Below are 26,118 nucleotides of genomic sequence, written 5' to 3' on the forward strand. Positions count from 1 at the left end.
TGGCTATTCCCTGTGCATGTGATGGGAAAGAGTCTCTGATTGTGGGTCACTTGTGGAACTCAACTCTGACACACTTTGAATGCTTAATAACAGTGGATTAAGGGTTAGGTGTGTAACATGTTCTGGAGTTTATGATATTGAAATGAGATAGCTTTCTAAGATTTTGAGAGCCATTTAAATTTAACAACCGAGGATGGGATTTCCCAAGCACGGGGAAATCCAACAGTTAAAAGGAGGTGGGAGCTGACAGAAACATAGAAAATAGAAGTAGGAGTAGGCCATTCAGCCCTTCGGGCCTGTTCCACTATTCATTTTGATCACGGCTGATCATCAAATTCAATATCCTGATCCCCCCTTCCCCCTTTATGCCTTGACCCCTTTAGCTCCACAAGCTATATCTAAGATCCAGTGGGTAATTGCATATCCAGCACTGCTTGTGGGCCAAGCACAGCAGGACAGCTTCAACTATCCATTAAAGCAAATCTTCTGCTGTGAACACTCCCTTCCTGCATATGTCTGAACCCCACCCCTACAACCCCTCCCAGCTGCAGCCTTTTCCTGCTGCCTTCCCAAATGCAGCAGCCAGCTAGTCTCCCATTGTGGTTGGCTGATGGGCAGAAAAGGGGAGCAAAATAAAAAATACACTGTGGTGAGATACTGCTGTTAAATTCCGCAGCATCTCTATGTTTTCAACACTTCCAAGTTTCCTGTTCACAAACCCATCCCTGTTTCCTCACCTTTTCTAGGTAAGTATTAGGCACTGTATGTAAATACTACCTTGGACTTAACTGGTTCCTCAGCATGGTGGGACTGCCTGTAGTCCCAGCATTGGCTGCCATGCCTTGCTGCCACTGCAGGGACTACAGAAACTCCGGTCATCCAGAACTGACCTGCAGTTCATTAAGGTAAGACTTCCACCTGAGGCTGGGAGGAGTTAACATTGAAGTAGTTAACATTGCTTCCAGCATTACATTACTTGTAGGGCAGATGCAAGGATCATTAGTGGCCTTTAGCCAGGGGAACTGCAATGCTTGGTAAAATCCATCCCGATGAGTTTGAACCATTTTCTGGTCTTCAAATAGCAAATCCCTTTCAATTCATTTGCACTCTATTCTGGAATCTCATTCCTGAGGGGAAAGCTTCACATCTGTTTAGCACCGCTTTCAAAGTATTTAACTGAATGTGAAATATTTTTGCGATTTCTCTGAGAGGAAACACCATAGGCCTTCAATCTGTGGCCCTCTTCATACTCACCTGCCACATCTCCAGCAGGAGTCCTATGGAAAGGGCTCAAACCAGACTGAATTGTTAACAGTTGGAACGCCAATCAGATAACACAGTTTTAATACTACCTTCTCAAAGAGGTTGCAGAAGAGCCAAAAAGCCCTTCACACATATAGGACCTTAAGTGAAGTGCACATGAGGGGGGAATTTAGTGTTACCGACCCTGCTCGAATGCAGGGTCCTGCATCCTGCACCGTGGACGGTACAGTGGTTAGCACTGCTGTCTCACAGCGCCAGGTACTCGGGTTCGATTCCCGGTTTGGGTCACCTTCTGTGTGGAGTCTGCATGTTCTCCCCGTGTCTGTGTGGGTTTCCTTCGGGTGCTCCGATTTCTTCCCATGGTCCGAAAAACGTGCTGATTAGGTGGATTGGCCATGATCAATTCTCCCTCAGTGTATCCGAACAGGCGCTGGAGTGTGGCGACTAGGGGGTTTTCACAATAACTTCATTGCAGTGTTAATGTAAACTTACTTGTGACTAATAAATAAATTTTACTTTAACTTTCCTGACAGGAATTCACAGTTAAGATTCACTTTCTAAGATTCTCTGGCCATATTTCGTGATTCATTAAAGAAAGACATGACTTGCATTGAGATAGTGCCCTTCAAATCCTCAGGATGCTCTTTTTGATAACTGATCATTACCTTTTGATGTTTAGTGACTATTGTTCTGTTAGAAATGGGGTAGCCAGCACCTGTCTTTTTAAAATGTCTTCATGGGATGTAGACATCACTGGCTATGCCAGCAGTTATTGCCCTTGAGGAAGTGGTAGTGAACCACCATTTTGATGGAGCCTTGCTGCTGCAATGCATCTTGTAGATTGTACACACTGCTGCCACTGTGCATCAGCAGAGAGGGAGTGAATATTAAAGGTGATGGATGGGGTGCCAATCAAGTGGCTGCTTTGTCCTGGATGGTGTTGAGCTTCTTAAGTGTTGTTGGGGCAGCACCCATCCAGGCAAATGGAAAGTATTCCATCACACTCCTGACTTGTGCCATGCCGACGGTGGACAGGTGAGTTATTCTCCGCAGAGTTCCCAGATTCTAACCTACAGCTTCTTGGCCACAATATTTATATTGCTCGCCCAGTTCATAGGACATAGAACAGTACAGCACAGTACAGGCCCTTCAGCCCTCGATGTGCTGAGCTTTGTCCAAAACCAAGATCAAGCTATCCCATTCCCTATCATTCTGGTGTGCTCCATGTGCCTATCCAATAACCACTTGAAAGTTCCTAAAGAGTCCAACTCCACTATCACAGCAGGCAGTCCATTCCACACCCCAACCACTCTCTGAGTAAAGAACCCACCTCGGACATCCCTCCTATATTTCCCACCATGAACCTTATAGTTATGCCCCCTAGTAACAGCTACATCCACCCGAGGAAATAATCTCTGAACGTCCACTCTATCTATCCCCCTCATCATCTTATAAACCTCTATTAGATCGCCTCTCATCCTCCTCCGCTCTAAAGAGAAAAGCCCTAGCTCCCTCAACCTATCCTCATAAGACCTACCCTCCAAACCAGGCAGCATCCTGGTAAATCTCCTCTGCACTCTCTCCAATGCTTCCACATCCTTTTTATAGTGAGGTGACCAGAACTGCGCACAATATTCCAAATGTGGTCTCACCAAGGTCCTGTACAGTTGCAGCATAACCCCACAGCTCTTAAACTCAAACCTCCTGTTAATAAACGCTAACACACTATAGGCCTTCTTCACGGCTCTATCCACTTGAGTGGCAACCTTCAGAGATCTGTGGATATGAACCCCAAGAGCTCTCTGTTCCTCCTTCAGTTTATGGTTAATGGGTAACAATCTGGACGTTTATAGTGGGGGATTCAGCAAGGTAATGCCGCAGAATGTCAAGGCAAAATGATTCAATTCTCTCTTGTTGGAGATGGTTATTGCCTGGCACCTGTGTGGCAGGCAGTGTTACTTTTCACTTGTCAACCCAAGCCTGAATATTATCCAGGTTTTGCTTCATATGGACACAGACTGTTTCATTGGCATTTGGAATGATGAAAGCATTAGGCTTGCTAATGAAAATGTAATTTTTTACAAGTCATTTAGACATTGATATGGCCTTGTTTGATGATATTCCATTTTACCTGTTGTAAAATATGTGGGCTGCCATACCTACCTTGGTACCATCTCTTCCAGAAGCTCCTGGCATTCCCTAAAATAAATGCAGTAATCATTATGAAAATAAGGTAAAGGCACCAGCAAATTAAACAATAACAAGAATGCAAATCTACAATCCTTGGAATATATAAGAGAAAAAGTGCAATCTAATTGTTGCAATTTGAGACCTCTTTTGTCTCCACAGTTTGCAAAATACCCAGCGATAATAATCCCTTGAATATCTGCTTTTTCATCAACTTTCTCTTATTTTCCTTGTAATAGCTGATTTATCACTGAGTTTAATTTGACTAATTACAAATTGCCATTTGGTAATACAGAACTTGATTATTGTTGAAAGAAAAAACATAGAAAATAGGTGCAGGAATAGGCCACTCGGCCCTTCAGGCCTGCACCATCATTTAATCTGATCATGGCTGATCATGTACCTTCAATATCCCATCCTGCTTCTCTCCATACTCCTTGATCCCTTTAGCCGCAAGAGCTCCCTCTTGAACATATCTAATGAACTGGCCCCAGCAGCTTTCTGTTCTTCAGGACATTTTTACAAGTATAAAGAGAAAACAACAATATATATGTATGACAAAAGAATGCTGGTTTGTTGGCAAGTGGACTCTGGTTGGTAGAGGCTTTGCATTGAGAATCGCCTGTTGATGCTGGTAACAGGGTAAGTGCCAAGCATTGTTTGAAATTGAAACAAAGCAACTTGATCCTGGTTGGTCAAGGCATTGTCCTGGGGAATGAATCAGTGAATGGCTGTCACTTATTTTGTTTGATTGTATATGTCTGTATATGTTCTTTCTGTCTGCAAAGGACAGGGCTCTGTGTAACAACATATGTAGCTTCCAGTACACACAATGTGGAAAATTGATTGTCAGCGTAATTCTCAGCACCACTGTGGATTATTTAGCAAATGTTGTCCAATCATGGAATCACATTTAATGTTGGACACTGTAGCTAGGATTCGCCGATCTCTTCCGTGGCTAGGATTCTCCGATCCCACTGCTGTGAATGGAGATTTGGTTGAGCATCAAATTCCCCATTCCCGTTGGCAGCAGTAGTGGGGCAAACAACATTGGAGAATTCCATCCTGTGTTTTGCAAGCATGGGCTGTACCTTGCCCATTGCGAACAGCGGCTGGTCCAAGCCCATTGATATGATCCACCAGTGTTTGGAACATACAGCCTACATACCCAGCATCACACTGGCACTGAAATTCATGTACACATTACTCACTTGTGTGATAGGCGGAAAGTCTTCTTGGCTTGATGGTAACATCCTGTCAGTGGAGATTACCACTTGGTGTTGCTACTGCATGGTAGCAATGTGAAACAACTAGCTTCACCTGTTGCTCATATTTTTGAGAAACTTTTTCTCTCCAGGGTTGTCTAAGGTAAACTGGACACTTTTCAGCACTGAAAATGATGGCCTTGGGCCCATTCATGTGTTTGCATGATATACACCACAAAATTTGACCTGATTTGATTTATTATTGTCATGTGTATTGGGATACAGTGAAAAGTATTCTTTCTTGCACGCTATACAGACAAAGCATACAGTTCATTGAGTACATAGGGGAGAAGGAAAGGATATGGTGCAGGATGTAGTGTTACAGTCATAGCTAGGATGTAGAGAAAGTTCAACTTAATATAAGGTAAGTCCATTCAAAAGTCTGATGGTAGCAGGGAAGAAGCTGTCTTGAATCGGTTGGTACGTGATGTCAGATCTTTTATCTTTTCCCTGACAAAAGAAGGTGGACGAGAGTATGTCCTGGGTGCATGTAGTCCTTGATTATGCTGGCTGCTTTTCTGAGGCAGCGAGAAGTGTAGACGGGGTCAATGGATGGGAGGCTGGTTTGCGTGATGATCTGGGCTGCATTCACAACCCTGTGCAGTTTCTTGAGGTCTTGGACAGAGCAGGAGCCATACCAAGCTGTGATACATCTGGAAAGGATGTTTTCTATGGTGCGTCTCTAAAAATTGGTGAGTCATAGTGGACATGCCAAATTTCCTCATCCTCCTGAGAAAGTAGAAGCATTGGTGGGCTGATGATCTGATTGGGGTAGTCATTATCCCACAGGATGCTTTTTATGCACCTTCTTTCAGCATTAAGCTTGCATGGTGAGTAAATGGCTCAGGCCCTATTTACAAGGTTGCTGATAAAATCCAGCCTCTAGCGTGTGTAACTGTAAGAATCCCAATGTGTGTATTGACCAGTAAAGGTAGGCGTGCTCTAGGCTGTGGTAGACAACCCTCTGGCAGATTTTTCAACTGGTATGTCAAGGAACAGGAGTTCATTTTGACTGCTCCTCTTCAAATGGGAATTTGAGTGCAGGATGGATTCCACTAAAACATGTAAGGAAATTATTACATGCAGCTGCAGATTGAAATATGCCAAACATACAAATCACATATTTGAAACATGCAAGGAGTAGGAGCTTAGGTGTCATTCCATCATTGACAGGCTTCTCATGGAACCCAACAAGGATGTTTGAGAAACTAGGGCCTAGAGGGGATCCCAGGGCAACACCATCTACTTGGACATACATGGTGTCATAAAACTGAACTCAGCTGTGTGAGCTGCCCAGTTCATAAATTAAATTAATTATGATTCACGCAATGCTGGCACGTCTGGATCACCACAAAGTATCCTGATGAATGCAAGATGAAAAGCTTCAACTGGTCTCTTTTTTCAGCAATACTCAAATTCCAAATTGACAAATCAAGAACCTCCTCTTCTTTTTTGAGCGAAGTCTATGTATGTGGGTAGACTATTGCACTATGAAGGATGCTCTTATCTTCATTCCACACTTAAGTGTGTGCATTTCTCAACAAGGTTCACTGAGCTCCACCTTGTCTATTTTTTATTCTGTGCTAGTTGGATTAAGAATTCCTGGAGGCCCTGGACACCAAGAACATTTGGAAATCCTCCCCACTCCCTACCACGATCCATCTGATCCATTAAAGTACAATCTGTTAGCAAAATACAGGAGAAAGCATGCCTGTGGAACGTTTACATACTGAATTAATACTAAAGCAAGCTATCACCCAATGAAACAAATTCAGTGGCTGTACACAATTTTACTGAGTTTTACTGGAAACTCCATATTTGGCCGGGGGCTCTGGGCAGCCCAGATAGTTACAACGTGCAGTGAATTTTACCTTACACTTTACCATGATGGGATTTGCACTCAGAACCTCTGAGTTGTTAATGATATGGCACAATTCCACCTCACAGCAAATCCACTGGTTTCTAATTGATTTATTCAATCCCAGCAAAATTGAAAGTTAGCTCAACATTGTTCGACATACTTTGTTGCTTGTTAGCTTATTATGTGCAGCATTTCAGGAAAACTTTATGTTTAAGAAATAGAGATACTGACCACTGCTCCTCTTCTTCCCTGCTTAATGTGAGATATGTCAGGTGAAGGGCCAATTGGTCCCATCATTCCTCTAGGTCCTGGTGGTCCAGGGGGTCCTGCCTGACCCTTTGGACCAGGGTTTCCCTTTGGACCCGGCAAGCCTATACAGCATCAATGAAAACAATTAACAGATTGTATGACTTTGGAACAACATTTCAAGACTACATTGTCCAAAGATGTGCAGGTTAGGCGGATTGGCCATGTTAAATTGCCACTTCAGGCCCAATTTTACCATCGCATTGCGCACATTTTCAGGCGCGAAAACTTGGTGAAGTCAGGCGTTAGGTGTGTAGCACGATCCGAGCCCACCTCCGTGCCAGCTCCCCCTTTACCAAGGCCTGAAAATGGCTGCGATCGGGACCGCTGCTATTCTGCCTGAGATCAGTGGAGGGGAAGGGGAGGGTCCACTGCAACACTGCCTCAAATCAGTGGAGGGGAAGTGGGGTCCGCTGCCACTCTGCCTGAGATCAGTGGAGGGGAAGGGGTGGGAGGAGCCCACGGTCAGTCTGGGTGGCGGGTGCGTGGGGGGGGTAAGGGGGTCAGTAATGTTGTGGGGGTGGGGGCCAGGGGGAGGCATTATCTGACTCGGGAAGGATGTGGCAGGAGAGTAACATTCTATCATTTTTTTTCTGTGCATGCGCAGTGGGAGGCACTGATCGGAGCTGCAGGATTTTGGGTGCGTTAAGCCCCACCCACAGGCTTCTGCAGCGTGATTCAGTATTGCTGATATTTTTGTAGGCAGAGTGTGTCTGGGGGCGCCTGAGAACGGGTCTAAAAGTCGGATCTGAAACACTCCCAGTTTCAAGTCTGCCAAGCCGCAGCACTTAGAATCAAAATGATAAAATAGGACCCTTAGGGCCCAAAGTTACCATTGTGTCGTGCCCGAAAACGGGCGCGAAAACATGGTAAAGTCGGTTGTGAGGGCATTAACACGATCTGCGCCCACGTCCGCGCAGATGGCCACTTTACCGAGGCCCGGAAATGGCCGCGATCCAATTCGCACCTGAAACGGGCGCAACGGAGATTTAAATGTATTTGCATGCATTTCAATTGAATTAATGAACTGCCCGCCCAACTTTATCAGCATTTCCCCCTTTAACATCGCGTTCACCAATCCGGAATCGCGCCGAAATGAACCTGCTGAATAAAAGTCTGTTTCGGGCGCTCCAGCTGCTGAAGAGGTGAGTTCAGAGCTTCCAACGGGTCTCTGACACAGATCGGTGGTGGGGGTGGGATGAGGTGGGTCAGATCATTCTCTGGTTGCGGGGGGAGAGGGAGGAGGGCGGCCCAATCGTTGTCTGGTTGGGGAGCCGGAGGGGAGGAGGGCAGATCATTGTCTGGTTGCGGGGGGGTGGGAGGCGGGCCAAATCATTCTCTGGTGAGGGGGTGGGGAGGGAGGAGGAGGCGGGTCAGATGTACCTCTGGCAGGGGTTGGGGGGGGGAGGGGAGTGAGGCCAGATCATTCTCTGTGGGGGGAGGGGGAGTGAGGCCAGATCATTCTCTGGCAGGGTGGGGGGGGGATGAGGACAGATCATTCTCTGGGAGGGGGGGGGGGGGAAAGGGGGAGTGAGGCCAGATCATTCTCTGATTTAGGGGAGCGGGGGGGGGGGGTAAGGTGCATCTCTGGTGGGGGGGGGGGGGGTGGGGAGAGGCCAGATGGATCTCTGATGGGGGGGACCGGCGGGTGGGGGGGGGTCTGCCACCGCTCTGCGGGCGATCGGTGGGGGAGAAGGGGGTAGGGGGTTGCGATTGGTCTGTGTAGCAGGGGGGTGGGTGGATAAGGGGCACAATTATCTTGTGGGGACGGGGTGATGTCTGTCGGGGCCATCGCTCCCGCTTTTCGCTCTCGGGCCGCTTTCTGCAGCCTGGGAGCGATCTGACACGGGCGCACATTTTCAAATTTTTTTCTAACTGCGATGCGCAGTTCAAAGCTCCGATTGTTTTGGGCGCGCTAAGCCCCGTCCACTGCGCAATTCAGACTCGTGATTTTTTTTCCAGGCTAAGTGCGTATGGGGGCGCCTGAAAGCAGTTTTCCAAGTCGGATCTGAATTGCGCCCAGATTCAGCACTTAGAATGAAAATGGTAAAATCGGGCCCATCGTGTCCAAAAATGTGTAGGTTAAGTGAATTAGGCATGGGAAATGTGTGGTTTTAATGGGGATAGGGTGGCGGGGATGGGGGAAGGGGGAGGGGGAGCCTTGGGTAGGATGTTCTTTCAGAAAATCGGTGGGCTAAACAGCCTCTTTCTTTACTGTAGGGATCTAAAGGTCTTGTATTAGAATGCAAGGTGTCATTAAATAATAGAAAATAAATAGAATGGTAATTTGCCAAGTTTTATTTCTCCATGCAAAACAACGTGCGGTTTCTGTGCCTAATTATGGGAAGGATGATATTGTCCCTGAGAGGATAGAGACAGAAACCAAGATGTTGATCGTTATCAGGAATTTGTCATTGGTGGTAACTAAACTTGGAGTTTGGTGGAATGTGAAAAGTAATGTCCTGAATTAAATTCAAATATTGTTGTCATGGAGATAAGACATGTGAAAATCTCACAGAAATCAGAGTTGGTCGATGCACTGAAATCCATTGCATATCTAAAATAGTGAAAGTTCTCATGATTCTAAAGAGATAGTGCTTGCAGATAATGTGCAGAATGTAATGATATGTGCCTAAATGAGAATAATAGCATAGCACCTAACATTATGGCCTAAATACTCCTGTCTTGCCTGCCGTGGGGATCATAGAGGGTGAGATGGAAAATTTGGCGGATCATTTAAAGGTCTCTTGAGCTCGGACAGGAATTTCCAGTCTTGGGGCGTGCACAGCCAGACAATCCCATCCTACATCGATCATGATAGTGATGCATTCGACCAAATTGCTTTGCAAGTAGCGATGACAAGAATCTGCCCCTAAGCTTGCATTTGAAAAACATTCCAAAAACTTAGAAATCATTAACAGGCTCCAAAAGTAGAAATCGAGGTTGAAATTCTCCCATCTCACCTGCCACAGGAATCGTAGCCGGCAAGACAGAAAATTCAGTGGACCATTTAAAGATCTGTTGAGCTGGGGCAGAAATTTCCAGTCTTGGGGCGCACAGGGCCAGAGAATCCCACCCCCCTAATCTCCTCTTCCATGAAGTAATGATACCACCATACACAATGGAGTTAATCTGGCCCACAGCAAGTAGAAAAGTACACATCCACTCCTAATGGACAATGGAACCCACTTGCAGGTGAACAGAAATCATGCCTCGACCACATAAAACAGAGAACAACTTAGGAAGGTTGTTTCTTACCTGAAGGCCCTGGTGGTCCATGCAGTCCATAACTGTAACTGTTAGATGCAAATAACCTGTTGCTGTTTGATCTCTGCTTACTAATATCAGCAATATTGTTGGGCAGTAAAGTGAGCTGAAGAAAATTAAAATTCAAGGTTACTTTAACACTGTTATTAATCTGTTATTAAAACTGAATCCACAAAGAGGCTGTGATTTAATGCTAGATTTGTTCAAATAGAAATTGATTTTTCCCCCCCAGTTTCTGTCTCCCCTGTCTGAAAGATGTTGACCTTCACTGAGAAATGGCTGTAAAGGTGTCAATACCTCATTCAACAGGCTACCCTCCATGTACAAGGCTGATGAGTATACCATGGTAGATTATAATAGAAAAAATGGCTTTTCTGTCCCGAATGCATAAGTACTGAGGGTAATTATATAATTCCTACTGCCTGGTTAAACTTAGGTCAGCTAACCCCACAATAGACTCCAAATTGAATTAGGCATCCTCAGGAATGCCACGACTCTCCACTGTAAAGGGTGGTATGCGCACAGGAGAAACTAAGTTGTATAGTGCCACTTTGCAATCTTCTAGTGATTTCCTAGGAGTAGAGGGCACCACAAGCTGTTACCTGTATGATAAAAGCAAAATACTGCAGATGCAAGAGTCTGAAACAAAAACAAAAAATGCTGGAAAATCTCAGCAGGTCTGACAGCATCTTCGTCAGAGCTGACAAAAGGTCATCTAGTCGCGAAACGTTGGCTCTATTCTCTCTTCACAGATGCTGTCAGACCTGCTGAGATTTTCCAGTATTTTCTGTGTTTTTTTTTCACTAGCTGTATGCTTGCTTTTTATTCAATTATATCAAGCAGCCAGCTTCTGTCAACTCCTGGTGCTAGCTGCCCCGGGGGATTCTGCCTGGAAAGTTCCTGGAAAACAGATTTTAAATCATTCTTTTTCATTCAATTTTACAATTAAAAAAAACTATTTTAAAAGCTCTCAGCAATTTTAACATGAATATGTCTGGTTAACTCTGGTACTGAGAGCCAAAACAGTATTAAAATTGTTGTGACATTTTTATTGTGACTGAGTAATGTTATCCATGGAACAATATACCTAATCACATTGAGGAAAAAAACATCCTTTTCAAAATCGCTTTACCTTCTGTTTTAGCTGTAGTACTGCCTGTTTTATCTGTTGGAAATCCTCACAGGTTGTGGAACAGGTGCCAGCTTTAATCACCGTGTCAGATTTTATATACTGACCTGCTACAATCAAAAAGTCAAAATGTTTGGTCAGTGAAGAAAACAATTTACTTGCTGTAACATATTTAAATAATAAATATTTAAAATAAATAAATGTTTATTTATTAGTCACAAGTAAGACTGACATTAACACTGCAATGAAGTTACTGTGAAATTCCCCAAGTCGCCACAGTCTGGCGCCTGTTCGGGTCAACGCACCTAACCAGCATGTCTTTCAGACTGTGGGAGGAAACCAGAGCACCCAGAAGAAACCCACGCAGACGCAGGGAGAACATGCACACAGACAGTGACCCAAGCTGGGAATTGAACCCAGGTCCCTGGCGCTGTGAATCAGCAGTGCTAACCACTGTGCCACCGTGCCGCCCCTTTCTTTAGCCTAATCTTTAGACTGGTAATAGATCCAGTTAAACTACTGGCTCCCGGCTGACCAGTTTTATTGGTTTCCAGTTCTTGTATATGATTCTGATCACAGGCCAACCAAAGAAACAAATGATTGCTCTAGAAGATCATAAAATGACAAAAGTAGAAAGTACCGAGAACACAGGAGCACTGACTACAATCACTATGAGTGGCACCGTGGCACAGTGGTTAGCACTGCTGTCTCACAGCGCCAGGGATCCGGGTTCGATTCCTGGCTTTGGTCACTATCTGTGTGGAATTTGCATGTTCTCACTGTGTCTGCGTGGTTTCCTCCAGAATTTCCAGTTTCCTCCCACAGTCTGAAAGACGCGCTGGTTAGGTGCATTGACCGAAACAGGCACCGGAGTGTGGCGTCTAGGGGAATTTCACAGTAACTTAATTGCACTGTTAATATAAGCCTACTTGTGACTAATAAATAAACTTTAAAACTATGCAATCTGAAATTGTTCAACTCAGCGATGAGACGGTAAAGTGTCTGATTGGCAAGATTTAGAGTCCATTATTAAAGATAAGATCGCAGAGTACTTGGAAGTGCATGATAAAATAGGACTGAGTCAGCACGGCTTTGTCAAGGGGAGGTCATGTCTGACAAATCTGTTAGAGTTCTTTGAGGAGGTAACAAGGAAGTTAAATAAAGGAAAGCCAGTGGACGTGATTTATTTAGATTTCCAGAAGGCCTTTGACAAGGTGTCGCATAGGAGACTGTTAAATAAGTTAAGTGCCATGGTGTTAAGGGTAAGATCCTGGCATGGATAGAGGATTGGCTGACTGGCAGAATGCAGAAAGTGGGGATAAAGGGATCTTTTTCAGGATGGCGGCCAGTGACTAGTGGTGTGCCTCAGGGGTTGGTGCTGGGACCACAACTTTTCACAATACACATTAATGATTTGAAAGAAGGAACTGAAGGCACTGTTGCTAAGTTTTCAGATGATACAAAGATATGTAGAGGGACAGGTAGTATTGAGGAAGCAGGGAGCTGCAGAAGGACTTGGACAGGTTAGGAGAGTGGGCAAAGAAATGGCAGATGGAATACACTGTGGAAAAATGTGAGGTTATGCACTTTGGAAGGAGGAATGGAGGCATAGACTATTTTCTAAATGGGAAAATGCTTAGGAAATCAGAAACACAAAGGGACTTGGGAGTCATTGTTCAAGATTCTCTTAAGGTTAACATGCAGGTTCAGTCGGCAGTTAGGAAGGCAAATGGAAAGTTAGCATTCATGTCAAGAGGGCTAGAATACAAGAGCAGGGATATGCTTCTGAGGCTGTATAAGGCTCTGGTCAGACCCCATTTGGAGTATTGTGAGCAGTTTTGGGCCCCATATCTAAGGAAGGATGTGCTGGCCTTGGAACGGGTCCAAAGGAAGTTCACAAGAATGATCCCTGGAATGAAGAGCTTGTTGTATGAGGAACGGTTGAGGACTCTGGGTCTGTACTCGTTGGAGTTTAGAAAGATGAGGGAGGATCTTATTGAAACTTACAAGATACTGCGAGGCCTGGATAGAGTGAACGTGGAGCGGATGTTTCCACTAGTAGGAAAAACTGGAACCAGACGGCACAACCTCAGGCTAAAGGGGCGTTCCTTTAAAATAAAGATGAGGAGGAATTTCTTCAGCCAGAGAGTGGTGAATCTGTGGAACTCTTTGTGGAGGCCAGGTCATTGAGTGAGATTAAGATAGAGATGGATAGGTTCCTGATTAATAAGGGGATCAGAGGTTATGGAGATAAAGCAAGGGAATGGAGATGAGAAAAGTATCACCATGATTGAATGGCGGAGCAGACTCGATTGGCCGAGTGGCCTAATTCTGCTCGTACGTCTTATGGTCGCATAGGTGTTATTCCTCAAGCTTCTGTACAGCTTCATTAGAACAGTGTGGGTAGCCTCAGACACAGAGGTCAGACCAGGGCATAGGACCTAAATGACAAGAGACTGGAAGCTCAGGATCATGTTTGTTGTCATCACCTTCTGTCTCCTACAACTGAGCCAATTTCGAATCCACTTTATCAAATTACCCTGAATTCCATGTGCATTTACCTTCTTTGCAAGTTTCCCATGTGGGACCTTGTCAAAGGCTTTGCTGAAATCCACATAAACTACATTGACTGCACTGCCCTCATCTACACACCTGGTCTCAGGTACAACCTATTACCATTAAGTCTGTAAAACTCAGACATAACCCTCAACTGTTTTGCAAAGCACAAAAAACATGTTTTGAAATGGAACCTCTAAATTAATGTATCCAGAGAATGAAAAGGTCCAGAATTTGCATTTCTGCTTAACAGCAGGTTTTGAAAAATCTAACTTCTAGCAGATGAACACTGGGCAATTATTCCAATTATTGAAAATTAAACAGTGGCCATTTTCCGATTGACTACTATAAATGTTACATGTTGTCAAATATTATTGAAACGTATGGTGGAATTTACAGGATGGATGCTCAGAGGATGCTTCCCCTTGTGGGAAAGACATTGGGGGGAATTCTCTGGCCATTCATGTTGGTGGGATTCCCTGGTGCTGCTGGCAGTGCAACGCCTCCCACGGGTTTCGTGGCAGTGTGGGGTGACACCAATGGGAAATCCCATTGAGAGTGGCGAGACCAGGGATTCCACCACCAATGAACAGCTCGCCACTTCCCACCGCTGAGAAACACTCGGCTGGGAGGCCGAAGAATTCCCCCCTCGAGCTATAGGGTACACAATTTTAAAATAAGGGTCTTCCATTTAAGATGGAGATGAGGAGAACATTTTTTTCTCTGAAAGAGTCATTGATTTGTGGAATTCTCTTTAGCAGAGAGGAGGCGGAGTTACTGAATATTTTTAAGGCTGAGTTAAGCAGATTATTGGTTGTCAAAGGGATTCAAAGGGTATCAGGGGGGAGTAGACCAGACAGTGGAGTTGGGCCCATAGTCTGATCAGCCGTGATCGGGCTCGGTCTACTCCTGCTCCTAATTCGCAAGTTGGGATTATAATTTTTAAATTTAAAATGTGTGGCATTTTGCAATTACTAATCCATTCAAGAACACAGAAGTCATGGCCGCGATTCTCCCATCCTGACTCGCAACTTTTCTGGCGGGTCGCGGTGGGAGATGCGCATCGCCAGCCTTGTTCCGGGATTTGCGCATGCGCTGGGAATGCATGCGCGTCTCCCAGAGCTGGAGAACAGTCGCCAGTCAGACCGGCGGGAAGACAGGCAAGTCATTTGAATCTGTTTTAAATGCATTTTTAATATGGTTTCAATCTAATTATCCGGAACTTTCCGGTCCTGATTGAATCTCCCACCCCGCCAGGAATACCTCATTCCGGCGGGGTTTAGACTAACTCCCCACGTTTGGGGAACTAGAGGGAGACCCCACCAAAATGAAGGGGGGGCAATCGGGACCCCCCGGGGGGGTCGGGCGGTGGGGGGGGGGATGGTGCCTTCTGGGCATGGGCATCCTGGCAGTGCCAGCCTGTGCCCACTGGCACTGCCACGGGACAAAGTGCCTATGCCCAGGGGACATCTTGGCACTGCCCATCAGCGGGGTCTATTGTGAGCAGTGTCTAGGGGCAATCGGTGGTGTTGGAGAAGTCCCGCTGCCACTCTGCATGGGGATTGGCCTGGGATGGAGGGAGGGCAGCGATTGGGGTGGGCTGCGGCGGGGGGGTGGTCTCCTGGGAGGAGGCCTGCATCCTGGGGGGGAAGTATCAGCGGGGGAGGGGTGGGCTGTACTTTGGGGCGCTCCGGGACGGGGGGTCAGGGCTAGCTCGGGAATTGCTCTGGGGGCCCCAATCGGGCCGTGGGGAGGGCTGGAGGGGCAGCACTGAGGTGATCCCGGGCTGGCCAGCAAATGGGAAGTCTGACAGATCGGGGCCACTGCGCATGCGCAGAGTTCCAGAACTGTCAAACTCCAGCGTGAAAAGGCCCCAACCCCCTGGGTTTTTAATGAGATTCCCGATTATAGAGTCATAGAGGTTTACAGCATGGAAACAGGCCCTTCGGCCCAACTTGTCCATGCCGCCCTTATTTTTTTTTAAACCCCTAAGCTAATCCCAATTGCCTGCATTTGGTCCATATCCCTCTATACCCATCGTACCCATGTAACTATCTAAATGCTTTTTAAAAGATAAAATTGTACCCGGCTCCACTACCACCTCTGGCAGCTTGTTCCAGACACTCATCACCCTGTGTGTGAAAAAATTGCCCCTCTGGACATTTTTTGTATCTCTCCCCTCTCACCTTAAACCTATGCCCTCTAGTTTTAGACTCCCCTACCCTTGGGAAAGGATATTGACTATCTACCTTGTCTATGCCCCTCATTATTTTATAGACCTCTATAAGATCACCTCTCAGCCTCCTACGCTCCAGAGATAAAAGTCCCAGTCTATTCAGCCTCTCCTTATAACTCAATCCATCAAGTCCCGGTAGCATCCTAGTCAATCTTTTCTGCACTCTTTCTAGTTTAATAATATCCTTTCTATAATAGGGTGACCAGAATTGCACACAGTATTCCAAGTGTGGCCTTACCAATGTCTTGTACAACTTCAACAAGACGTCCCAACTCTTGTATTCAATGTTCTGACCAATGAAACCCCAAGCATGCTGAATGCCTTCTTCACCACTCTGTCCACCTGTGACTCCACTTTCAAGGAGCTATGAACATGTACCTCTAGATCTCTTTGTTCTGTAACTCTCCCCAATGCCCTACCATTAACTGAGTAAGTCCTGCCCTGGTTCAATCTACCAAAATGCATTACCTCACATTTGTCTAAATTCAACTCCATCTGCCATTTGTCAGCCCACTGGCTCAATTGATCAAGATCCCACTGCAATTGGAGATAACCTTCCTCACTGTCCACCATGCCACCAATTTTGGTGTCATCTGCAAACTTACTAACCATGTCCCCTATATTCTCATCCAAATCATTAATATAAATGACAAGTAACAGTGGGCCCAGCACTGATCCCTGAGGCACACTGCTGGTCACAGGCCTCCAGTTTGAAAAACAACTCTCTACAATCACCTATCAAGAAGCCAATCTGTCAAGAAGCCAATTTTGTATCCATTTAGATACCTCACCCTGGCTCCCGTGAGATTTAACTTCATGCAACAAGATTGTGACCTCTGCAGTGCACAGAGTGGGGAGATTCGGGTGAGAAGCTGAACTGACAAACGGTCGGGATCTTAGAACAGTTTTCTGCCAATTCAACGCTTTTGGGAGAATCGCGGCCCATATTTCTGCACCACATCCAATAACAATAGAAACTATGGGCCCGATTTGACCATCACGTTGTGCCTGTTTTTGGGCACAGAAACTTGGTAAAGTCGGGCGTGAGGCAAGATTTCGGACGCGTTAAGCTTGTGCAGCGCGATTCGGAATTGCTGATATTTTTTCAGGCAGAGTGCATATGGGGGCACCTGAGAACAGGTCTAAAAGTCGGATCTGAAACACTCCCAATTTCAAGTCCACCCAGCACTTAGAATCAAAATGGTAAAATAGGGCCCTATGTGTAGTGTTGCCATTTTTCATGATGAATTGTAAACAGGATGGCACTTTGTATGCTTGCTTAATTGTAGTTTATAAAGGTCAATGCTCTTGGATAAAATCATGTGAAAACAATATACATTTATATAGAGAGCATATTTGTGTGTCTTTTAGGAGCCAAGCTCATAATTCCACATGACTTGCAGTTGTACAATAAAAAATAATTTTCTGGTTTGGAATTGTAGACAAACATTCCCAACTTTAATACCACAGGAACATTCCAGGCAGAAACAGAGAACATCACAGAGGCAACCACTTTATTTTGCTGTTTAATAGAATCATAGAATCACTTCAGTGCAGAAGGAGACCATTTGGCCCAGCGAGCCTGAAGCGACCACAATCCCACCCAGGTCCTATCCCTGTAACCTCACGCATTTGTCCTGCTAGTCCCTCTGACGCCAAGAGACAATTTAGCATGGCCAATCAACCTAACCCTCACATCTTTGGACTGTGCGAGGAAACCAGAGCACCTGGCGGAAACTCACACAGACACGGGGACAATGCGCAAACTCAGTCATTGACCCGAGATCGAATTGAACCTGGGTCCCTGGTGCTGTGAGGCAGTAGTGCTAACCACTGTGCCACCGTGATATTCAATATCTGGGTGGAGGTATATTTCAATCTTTAGAGCCTTCAGCATTCCTTAGGCATAGCACAGAAAGGAAACTCCAGCGGGAGGTGCACGTGCCTCAGTGGAACATGATGGCCGAAATCTGGCTTCTGAAGGTTTCAGAGCAGTTTGAAAGTGAACGAAGGCTAACACCTCAAATGCCCTGGAATGGAACTCTCCTTGCATCGTATAAGCATTCCAGCCAAGCCAACACAATGGATTAGCAGACAAAATGTCTGCCCCAGCTGGCAATGGACAAAAGCAGCCATTTGTGACTCGTAATCTCCAATATTGTGCTAATAAGAACATAAGAACATAAGAAATAGGAGCAGGAGTAGGCCATCTAGCCCCTCGAGCCTGCCCCGCCATTCAATAAGATCATGGCTGATCTGACGTGGATCAGTACCACTTACCCGCCTGATCCCCATAACCCTTAATTCCCTTACCGATCAGGAATCCATCCATCCGCGCTTTAAACATATTCAGCGAGGTAGCCTCCACCACCTCAGTGGGCAGAGAATTCCAGAGATTCACCACCCTCTGGGAGAAGAAGTTCCTCCTCAACTCTGTCTTAAACCGACCCCCCTTTATTTTGAGGCTGTGTCCTCTAGTTTTAACTTCCTTACTAAGTGGAAAGAATCTCTCCACCTCCACCCTATCCAGCCCCCGCATTATCTTATAAGTCTCCATAAGATCCCCCCTCATCCTTCTAAACTCCAACGAGTACAAACCCAATCTCCTCAGCCTCTCCTCATAATCCAAACCCCTCATCTCCGGTATCAACCTGGTGAACCTTCTCTGCACTCCCTCCAATGCCAATATATCCTTCCTCATATAAGGGGACCAATACTGCACACAGTATTCCAGCTGCGGCCTCACCAATGCCCTGTACAGGTGCATCAAGACATCCCTGCTTTTATATTCTATCCCCCTCGCAATATAGGCCAACATCCCATTTGCCTTCTTGATCACCTGTTGTACCTGCAGACTGGGCTTTTGCGTCTCATGCACAAGGACCCCCAGGTCCCTTTGCACGGTAGCATGTTTTAATTTGTTTCCATTGAGATAGTAATCCCATTTGTTATTATTTCCTCCAAAGTGTATAACCTCGCATTTCTCAACGTTATACTCCATTTGCCATATCCTCGCCCACTCACTCAGCCTGTCCAAATCTCTCTGCAGATCTTCTCCGTCCTCCACACAATTCACTTTTCCACTTATCTTTGTGTCGTCTGCAAACTTCGTTACCCTACACTCCGTCCCCTCCTCCAGATCATCTATATAAATGGTAAATAGTTGCGGCCCGAGTACCGATCCCTGCGGCACGCCACTAGTTACCTTCCTCCAACCGGAAAAACACCCATTTATTCCGACTCTTTGCTTCCTGTCGGATAGCCAGTCCCCAATCCACTTTAACACACTACCCCCAACTCCGTGTGCCCTAATCTTCTTCAGCAGCCTTTTATGGGGCACCTTATCAAACGCCTTTTGGAAATCCAAAAACACCGCATCCACCGGTTCTCCTCCATCAACCGCCCTAGTCACATCATGGACCCACTGTTACCTGCTCCAAAGCAAAATGGGTTTCAACCAGGGGCCTTATTAGCTGAATAGCTCAACGTAAAACCCATCCTGTAACATGACTGAGACTTGTTCTGTCTGAATTCCTTTAATTATACTGCTTTTGGATTTTGTCTTCAGTCACTGTTTGACCTTACAGACAAGCAAGATTCCAGGCAAACAGCCTGTCACTGTCTAACAGTTAGCAGTAGAGAGAGCACTGTTCAGGTTTAAAATTGTCTGGCCATTATGATGGTACTGTGCTTTTAAGAAATGTATTTTAGTCATGTTTCTCTGCAGAATTTATTTTAGCCAACCCTGGGATTTTGTCAGCACTGCGTTGTCTGTACTTGATGTCCTTTATTGTTACAGAATCAGTATAATTGACATCATGGTTGTTTTAATCCAAACTAATGTAATGTTCTATGGTTTTAATGTTCCATTAAGATTGCAGAGTAGAGCTTGATTGGGAGTAAATGACAAGTCAGATCATGTGGCTAGGGGCAGCTATTTTTCACAGAGCATTTCAGTTTTAGTTTCATTTTACAGAAGCTGTTTGAAACTGAGAGAAAGCAGTGCTTTTCCCCCTCCCTGGAGTTGGAGATTGTGCTGTCTGAGTGGCTGTTTTTGGAAGCTGTTAGAGGCAGGGCTTACCTCCCCGAGGTTTTGCTGTTTGGAGGATATATCCTTCTCTGAAAACTGCTGGTTTAGATTTCTGTCCATAGGTGTTACAAAGCTGAAAATCCAACATCAAATGAGCACTCTTGTTTTTGTGCTAACGAAGTCTGAGGAAGGGTGTGTGTCAGTGGTATGTTGCTTTAACTTGGACCAACAGAGACAGCTGGTTGTTAGGAGTCATGTTTAAGTCTTGTAATTCGTAAAAGTTATGCAAGTTCTTTTTGTTACATTCTAACTATGTTCTTAAATAAATCTTGTAAGAAGTCTCACAACAACAGGTTAAAGCCCAACAGGTTTATTTGGTAGCAGAAGCTTTTGGAGCGCTGCTCCTTCATCAGGTGAGTTGCTGATGAAGGGGCAGCGCTCCTAAAGCTTGTGCTACCAAATAAACCTGTTGGACTTTAACCTGGTGTTGTGAGACTTCTTACTGTGCCCACCCCAGTCCAACGCTGGCATCTCCACATCATAAATAAATCTTGTTTGATAAAAGCTTCCCAGTGGGGCTCTTGAATCATACCTGGAGTGAAACACTTTATGCTCACCAATGCCAAAGTCAAATGTGAAACTTAGGGGCTAGGCTAACTTCACAAAACACCTTGGAGTTTCTGGCCTGGGTCTTAGCTCCCTCATCTGCACTGTGAACTACTACAGCACTGGAACTTCTGTAGCTGTGCCTTCAAGACAAGGGGCGGCACGGTAGCACAGTGGTTAGCACTGCTGCTTCACAGCTCCAGTGATCTGGGTTCGATTCCCGGCTTGGGTCACTGTCTGTGTGGAGTTTGCACATTCTCCTCGTGTCTGCGTGGGTTTCCTCCGGGTGCTCCGGTTTCCTCCCACAGTCCAAAGATGTGCAGGTTAGGTTGATTGGCCATGCTAAAATTGCTCCTTAGTGTCCTGAGATGCGTAGGTTAGAGGGATTAGTGGGTAAAATATGTAGGGATATGGGGGTAGGGCCTGGGTGAGATTGTGGTCGGTGCAGACTCGATGGGCTGAATGGTCTCTTTCTGTACTGTAGGAATTCTATGAATCTCTATGTGCCTTCTCTCATCATTTTCCACTTCTGGAAAGACCGATCACCCTCCAAAAGTCAGCCTGTTACCTTCTGAAGAAATATGTCATTGGACTTTAAGTCTGGACTCTGAAATCACATGAAAACACAAATCTTATTTTTATCATGGTCTTTGCCCTGTATTCCTTTCTTTCCCATATCCCTCTTTTATTGTATGAGTGCAATAAAAGTGAATGGTGCAAAACCTCTTTTCCCACATTTTTTGTGTGTGTAAAATAAACCCATCCTCTGATTCTCCCTTATCTCAAGTTTGCTGTGGGTTTAATAGAGACTGGATCACACCAAGTTTCCAATATGCCATGACAGCGGGGAAACACAGGCTCTCATCCCAACATTCTCCCCTATCATCTTATCAGCCCACTTGCCTCCCAGTCTGTCTCTGGTAAAATCCAGCCCTCTACTTGCTGTTGTTCATGATTCTGTTTATTGTGGCGACTCCACTGGAGTTTGTGTGCAAAATAAAATCATAAGTTAGGACCCCAATTCCATCTCATTGACTGGCAGAGTGGTGTCAATGTTTATGCTGTCTTCCTCAATAGCAGTATTATCTCCTATTTTAGTGTTTGCATGTGTGCTGGTGCTTACTCCCCGTGCAAGTGTTCAGTGGAGTGATGCTTTCTGGGAAATGTTCAGTTGATTGCTGGATTCCCAATGGCCTGTGAAAATGAGATACAAAATAAATTAAACTAAATCGCTTTGTTTCAATGCCCCATGGTTTTTATTTTCAGGGAAACTCATATATAACTGAAGGAAGTAGCACTGGGCATGGGATGGATTATGTGACAACTCATTCTCTTTAAAGAAGTGATTGCTGATAGAATCTGGGACTGTGGAGATTGCAGGGAATGTGCTGAATTACTGGTACATATCATTTTAATTATTCATTCCATAAGTCATAACATGACTTGTGATGACAAAACGGAATTACGTACCAGTCGTCCAGCACAGACTACCAGATTCCATCAGCAATCACTTCCTTACAGAGAATGAGCTTTTCACATAATCCATCCCATGCCCTGTGCTACGTCTTTCAGTTATAGAACATAGAACAGTACAGCACAGAACAGGCCCTTCGGCCCTCGATGTTGTGCCGATCTTTGTTATATGTGAGTTTCCCTTTAAATAAAGAGCAAGGGGCATGAAACAGAGTGATTTAGCTTAATAATTTTTTTGTGGTACATTTGTCTTCCCATTATGGTTTGCACCATATCATTTGCAAAACACCACTGAAGAGATTTTTCTTTAACAGTTAACACAGTCCCAGTATCCTTAGTCTCAGATGGGAGAATTCCGCTCCTTAGGATAGCACAAAAGACTATTGGATTATTTTGGCATGATTTAGCCTTAAAAATCTTGAACTTGTGGGCCTTGCCTACAAAATGCTGTTTATTAGTCGCAAGTAAGCTTACATTAACACCACAATGCAGTTACTGTGAAAATCCCCTAGTCACCACACTCCGGTGCCTGTTCATGTACTGAGGGAGAGTTTAGCATGGCCAATGCATCTAACTTGCACATCTTTGGATTGTGGGAGGAAACCGGAGCACCCAGAGGAAACCCACGTAGACACGGGGAGAATGTGCAAACTCCACACAGACAGCGACCCGAGCCGGGAATCAAACCTGGGTCCCCGGTGCTGTGAGACAGCAGTGCCAACCACTATGCCACCTGTGAAATTGCAATGAACTCCCCGTTGGGGAATTGAACCCTGGTTTCCTGCGTGACAGGCGGGATACTAACCACTATACTAACGAGGAAGTGAATGAGGTTGTGAGCCACTGCTTTAGTGATGAATGTCTTCTACCACTTGCTACTGGACCATAGGCAATCTCCAGATTCACTCCACAGTCCATGCTGAGTAAGATATCTCAGCCAACAATGGGAGCAATAACTTTGGTCTTGATGCTCCTCAGATAGAGAGGGAGTCATTGCTCCCCATTCCTTGTTTGATATGCATCGACTTTTGCTGGAAAGTACATGTTTGTAGAATGTGATCAAACTCAGTGACAATGCCTCCCAAAGACAAATTGCCAGTATTCACTATGTCAGTTCAAAAATGAAGGAGAATCATATGGACAAGGTGCTGAAGGGTAATTGACACCTATGTATGTGCATTCCAGTGTAAGTCTTCAGCAGAGAAAGAGAAAATTGGTGGGAGGAAAAACAAAAAGGTACATTTTATTGTGATCAAGTATTGAATGCATGACTCAACTTCTCCTTCAGTAGTTAATATTGGGCCAAAGGACAACTCCAGCCTAATTATTATGCAGATAAGCTGAATGGTCACTTACCATTCTAACTTGCTGTGAGTTCCTTGGTGTGATTCTGAAAGAGAAATGTATAATTGTGTCACCCTAGTTTATGAAAACTCAGGGGGACAATTTTCAAATGTTGCTTAATTTTATTGTTATATTTTTTTGAATAAATTTAGCCTGTTGAGGAAAGGGATGTCAACCCTGGAAGTCCAGGTTTAGCACCCACAGCTTCTTGTAAGGTTTTACATGGGTTATATGCAAACTAAATCTCCTTACTGCTCTAAACTGTACCTTAACCTCATTGAAACAACCTTATTTCAGAAGTCTTTTGACTGCAGTTAGCAAAATGTTCAATTCATGCTGTGGCACAACACAATTAGTAATCAAACTTGGAACTATAAACCAGCAGGCTGATGAAACTTGGACTTTAAGTTTAGATTGGATTTTAATCTGGGTTCTGAGTTATGTGCACCATGCTGTGTAGCCCCCTTTATTTCAGAATTGTTGTCATTCCATTGTAATCTAAGCATAGTCATTCAAAGGACAGTCGAGGAAAGCATGGATCCTATCATTTTGTCAAATTATTTACACAAAAGCACAAGTGTTTTCACCGAATAAGAGCTCACAACGTGGCTATAAATTAATTTAGGTTTGTAATCTTCAGTTAAATGTGAAATAAACCAAACCAAGCTACCGGAGCACTAGGGGATCAACATGTATTGAAAATTTACCCCCCTAAGAGGACCGCAGTGTTGCTTTTGGCAAAGTTTCATGAGCTCCTTTACAGCAAAGAGCAACTGACATTTAACAACATTCACAAGGGGCTACACTGTTATAGCAATTTAAAAACACAATCACTTGCACTTCGATCCCCTGCATCTGAAAAAGAGCCACAGCATTGCATTTTCCTAGCTCATGAATAGTTGTTCCCTCTGCACACAAATCATAATACATCAATTTGCAAATAATAATCTGTGATTTGAAAATGGTCATGTAACAAGAAAATGAATCTTCTAAAAATGTTTACCTCTCCTTAAGAATAGTTAATTGTTATGCATGGTATCTGATAAATATAGGATTCCTTACAAGGACACAAGTGAAATTTAAAATAAAACTAGAATTGGAAGTAACCTTTCAGCTTATCCTCATTAAATAAATAAGGTGGAGTTGACCGTCAACTTGATGCTTTTACTACGAAGGTAAAATAAGCTAATTGAAAACCAAAGCTCTTTGCACTCATCAGCTCAGAACTCACCACTTTCACTTTTGCTGCATGTCTTTCCATCCTCCTTGAGATAGAAGCCTTCCTTGCATGCACATTGGTAACTCCCTGGTGTGTTGAGGCAGATGTGAGAACATACAGTTCCATTGCTTTTGGCACATTCATCAATATCTGTCAAATGGACATTTAGTACATAAAATGAGTTAATGAGCTGAAGAAAATTGTTTTAAAGTGAAATTGCTTTTAAATTAGTTTTTCCAGCTTCCTTTGTGGATTAGCTGGTTAGGATCGTGGAAGCTGAACTATATAAACCAGAAATTTCCCAAGATTGATTCCTGGTCTATGGTGAATTAATGGATCTGAGTCGAAATAGTATAATGGGTGTTACAATTTGACCCCAGGGTCTCTGTAGTAAAGTGGAGAAAATTTATCACAAATCTAGTTGATAATTATCCAGTTATCCGTATTCAACTCCTTTATGAGGGTGATGAGTGTGGGTGTAGCAGTGGGCATCAATGTGTTCATAGGTAGATTGGATAGGCCAGCATTTTTATTGCTCATCACTAATCACCCTTGAGAGGGTGGTGGCCAGCTGCATTCTTGAACTGCTACAGTCCCTGCAGTGTAGATACACCCACAGTGCTGTTGGGGAGGGAGTTCCACAATTTTGACCCAGTAGCTGTGAAGGAATGGCGATATATTTCTAAGTTGGGATGGGGTGTGACTTGGACGGAAATTTGTAGGTTTAAAGTTTATTTATTAGTGTCACAAGTAGGCTTCCATTAACATTGCAATGAAGTTACTGTGAAATCCCCTAGTTGCCACACTCTGGCGCCTGTTCGGGTACGCTGAGGGAGAATTTAGCATGGCCAATGCACATAACCAGCACATCTTTGAGACTGTGGGAGGAAACCGGAGCATCCGGAGGAAACCCACGCAGATACAGGGAGAACGTGCAGACTCTACACAGTCACCAGAAGCTAGAATTGAACCTGGGTTCATGGCGCTGAGGCAGTACTGCTAGCCACTGTGCCAAGGGTGGTGGTGTTTCCATGCATCTGCTTCCCTTGTCTTTGGGTTTGGAATGCATTGTCGAAGGAAAATGTTGTGACATTTTTAGAGGGGCAATAGGTAATAGTTAGCATGAATTAAATGGTTGAAGTGTGCATACTGACCAATACAATATGGTTTCTCTCTGTTTCTGTGTTTCACACGGTCAAAGTAGTAGCCCAGGTAACATGTACAGAGCACTCTGCCAAAGTTATCAGTGCACTGTTGTTCACACGGAGCTCCTGAGCAAACGTCATAGTCTGGAATAAAAACAAAAAGAGAGTTATCACTGAATAATGAAAAGGTCTCAGAGAAGACTCAGAGCGTCAAGCATGAAATTGGAGAAA

General features: G+C 44.7%; 1 protein-coding gene across 2 annotated transcripts in view; it reads right to left on the reverse strand.

The window, feature by feature from the left end:
• Window positions 1–26,118, reverse strand: part of ccbe1 (collagen and calcium binding EGF domains 1) — a 339,328-nt gene that overhangs the window by 4,738 nt on the left and 308,472 nt on the right. For both annotated transcript variants that reach the window (XM_078220346.1, XM_078220356.1), the window contains exons 4-9: window positions 25,897–26,031; window positions 24,755–24,892; window positions 11,282–11,388; window positions 10,141–10,255; window positions 6,808–6,947; window positions 3,427–3,462 (exon numbers count right to left, since the gene is read on the reverse strand). In XM_078220346.1, the coding sequence (XP_078076472.1) occupies window positions 3,427–3,462; window positions 6,808–6,947; window positions 10,141–10,255; window positions 11,282–11,388; window positions 24,755–24,892; window positions 25,897–26,031 (671 nt within the window). The remainder of the gene's footprint in view (window positions 1–3,426; window positions 3,463–6,807; window positions 6,948–10,140; window positions 10,256–11,281; window positions 11,389–24,754; window positions 24,893–25,896; window positions 26,032–26,118) is intronic.

Source organism: Mustelus asterias, chromosome 1 (genome assembly GCF_964213995.1).
Source record: "Mustelus asterias chromosome 1, sMusAst1.hap1.1, whole genome shotgun sequence".
Lineage (NCBI taxonomy): Eukaryota > Metazoa > Chordata > Chondrichthyes > Carcharhiniformes > Triakidae > Mustelus > Mustelus asterias.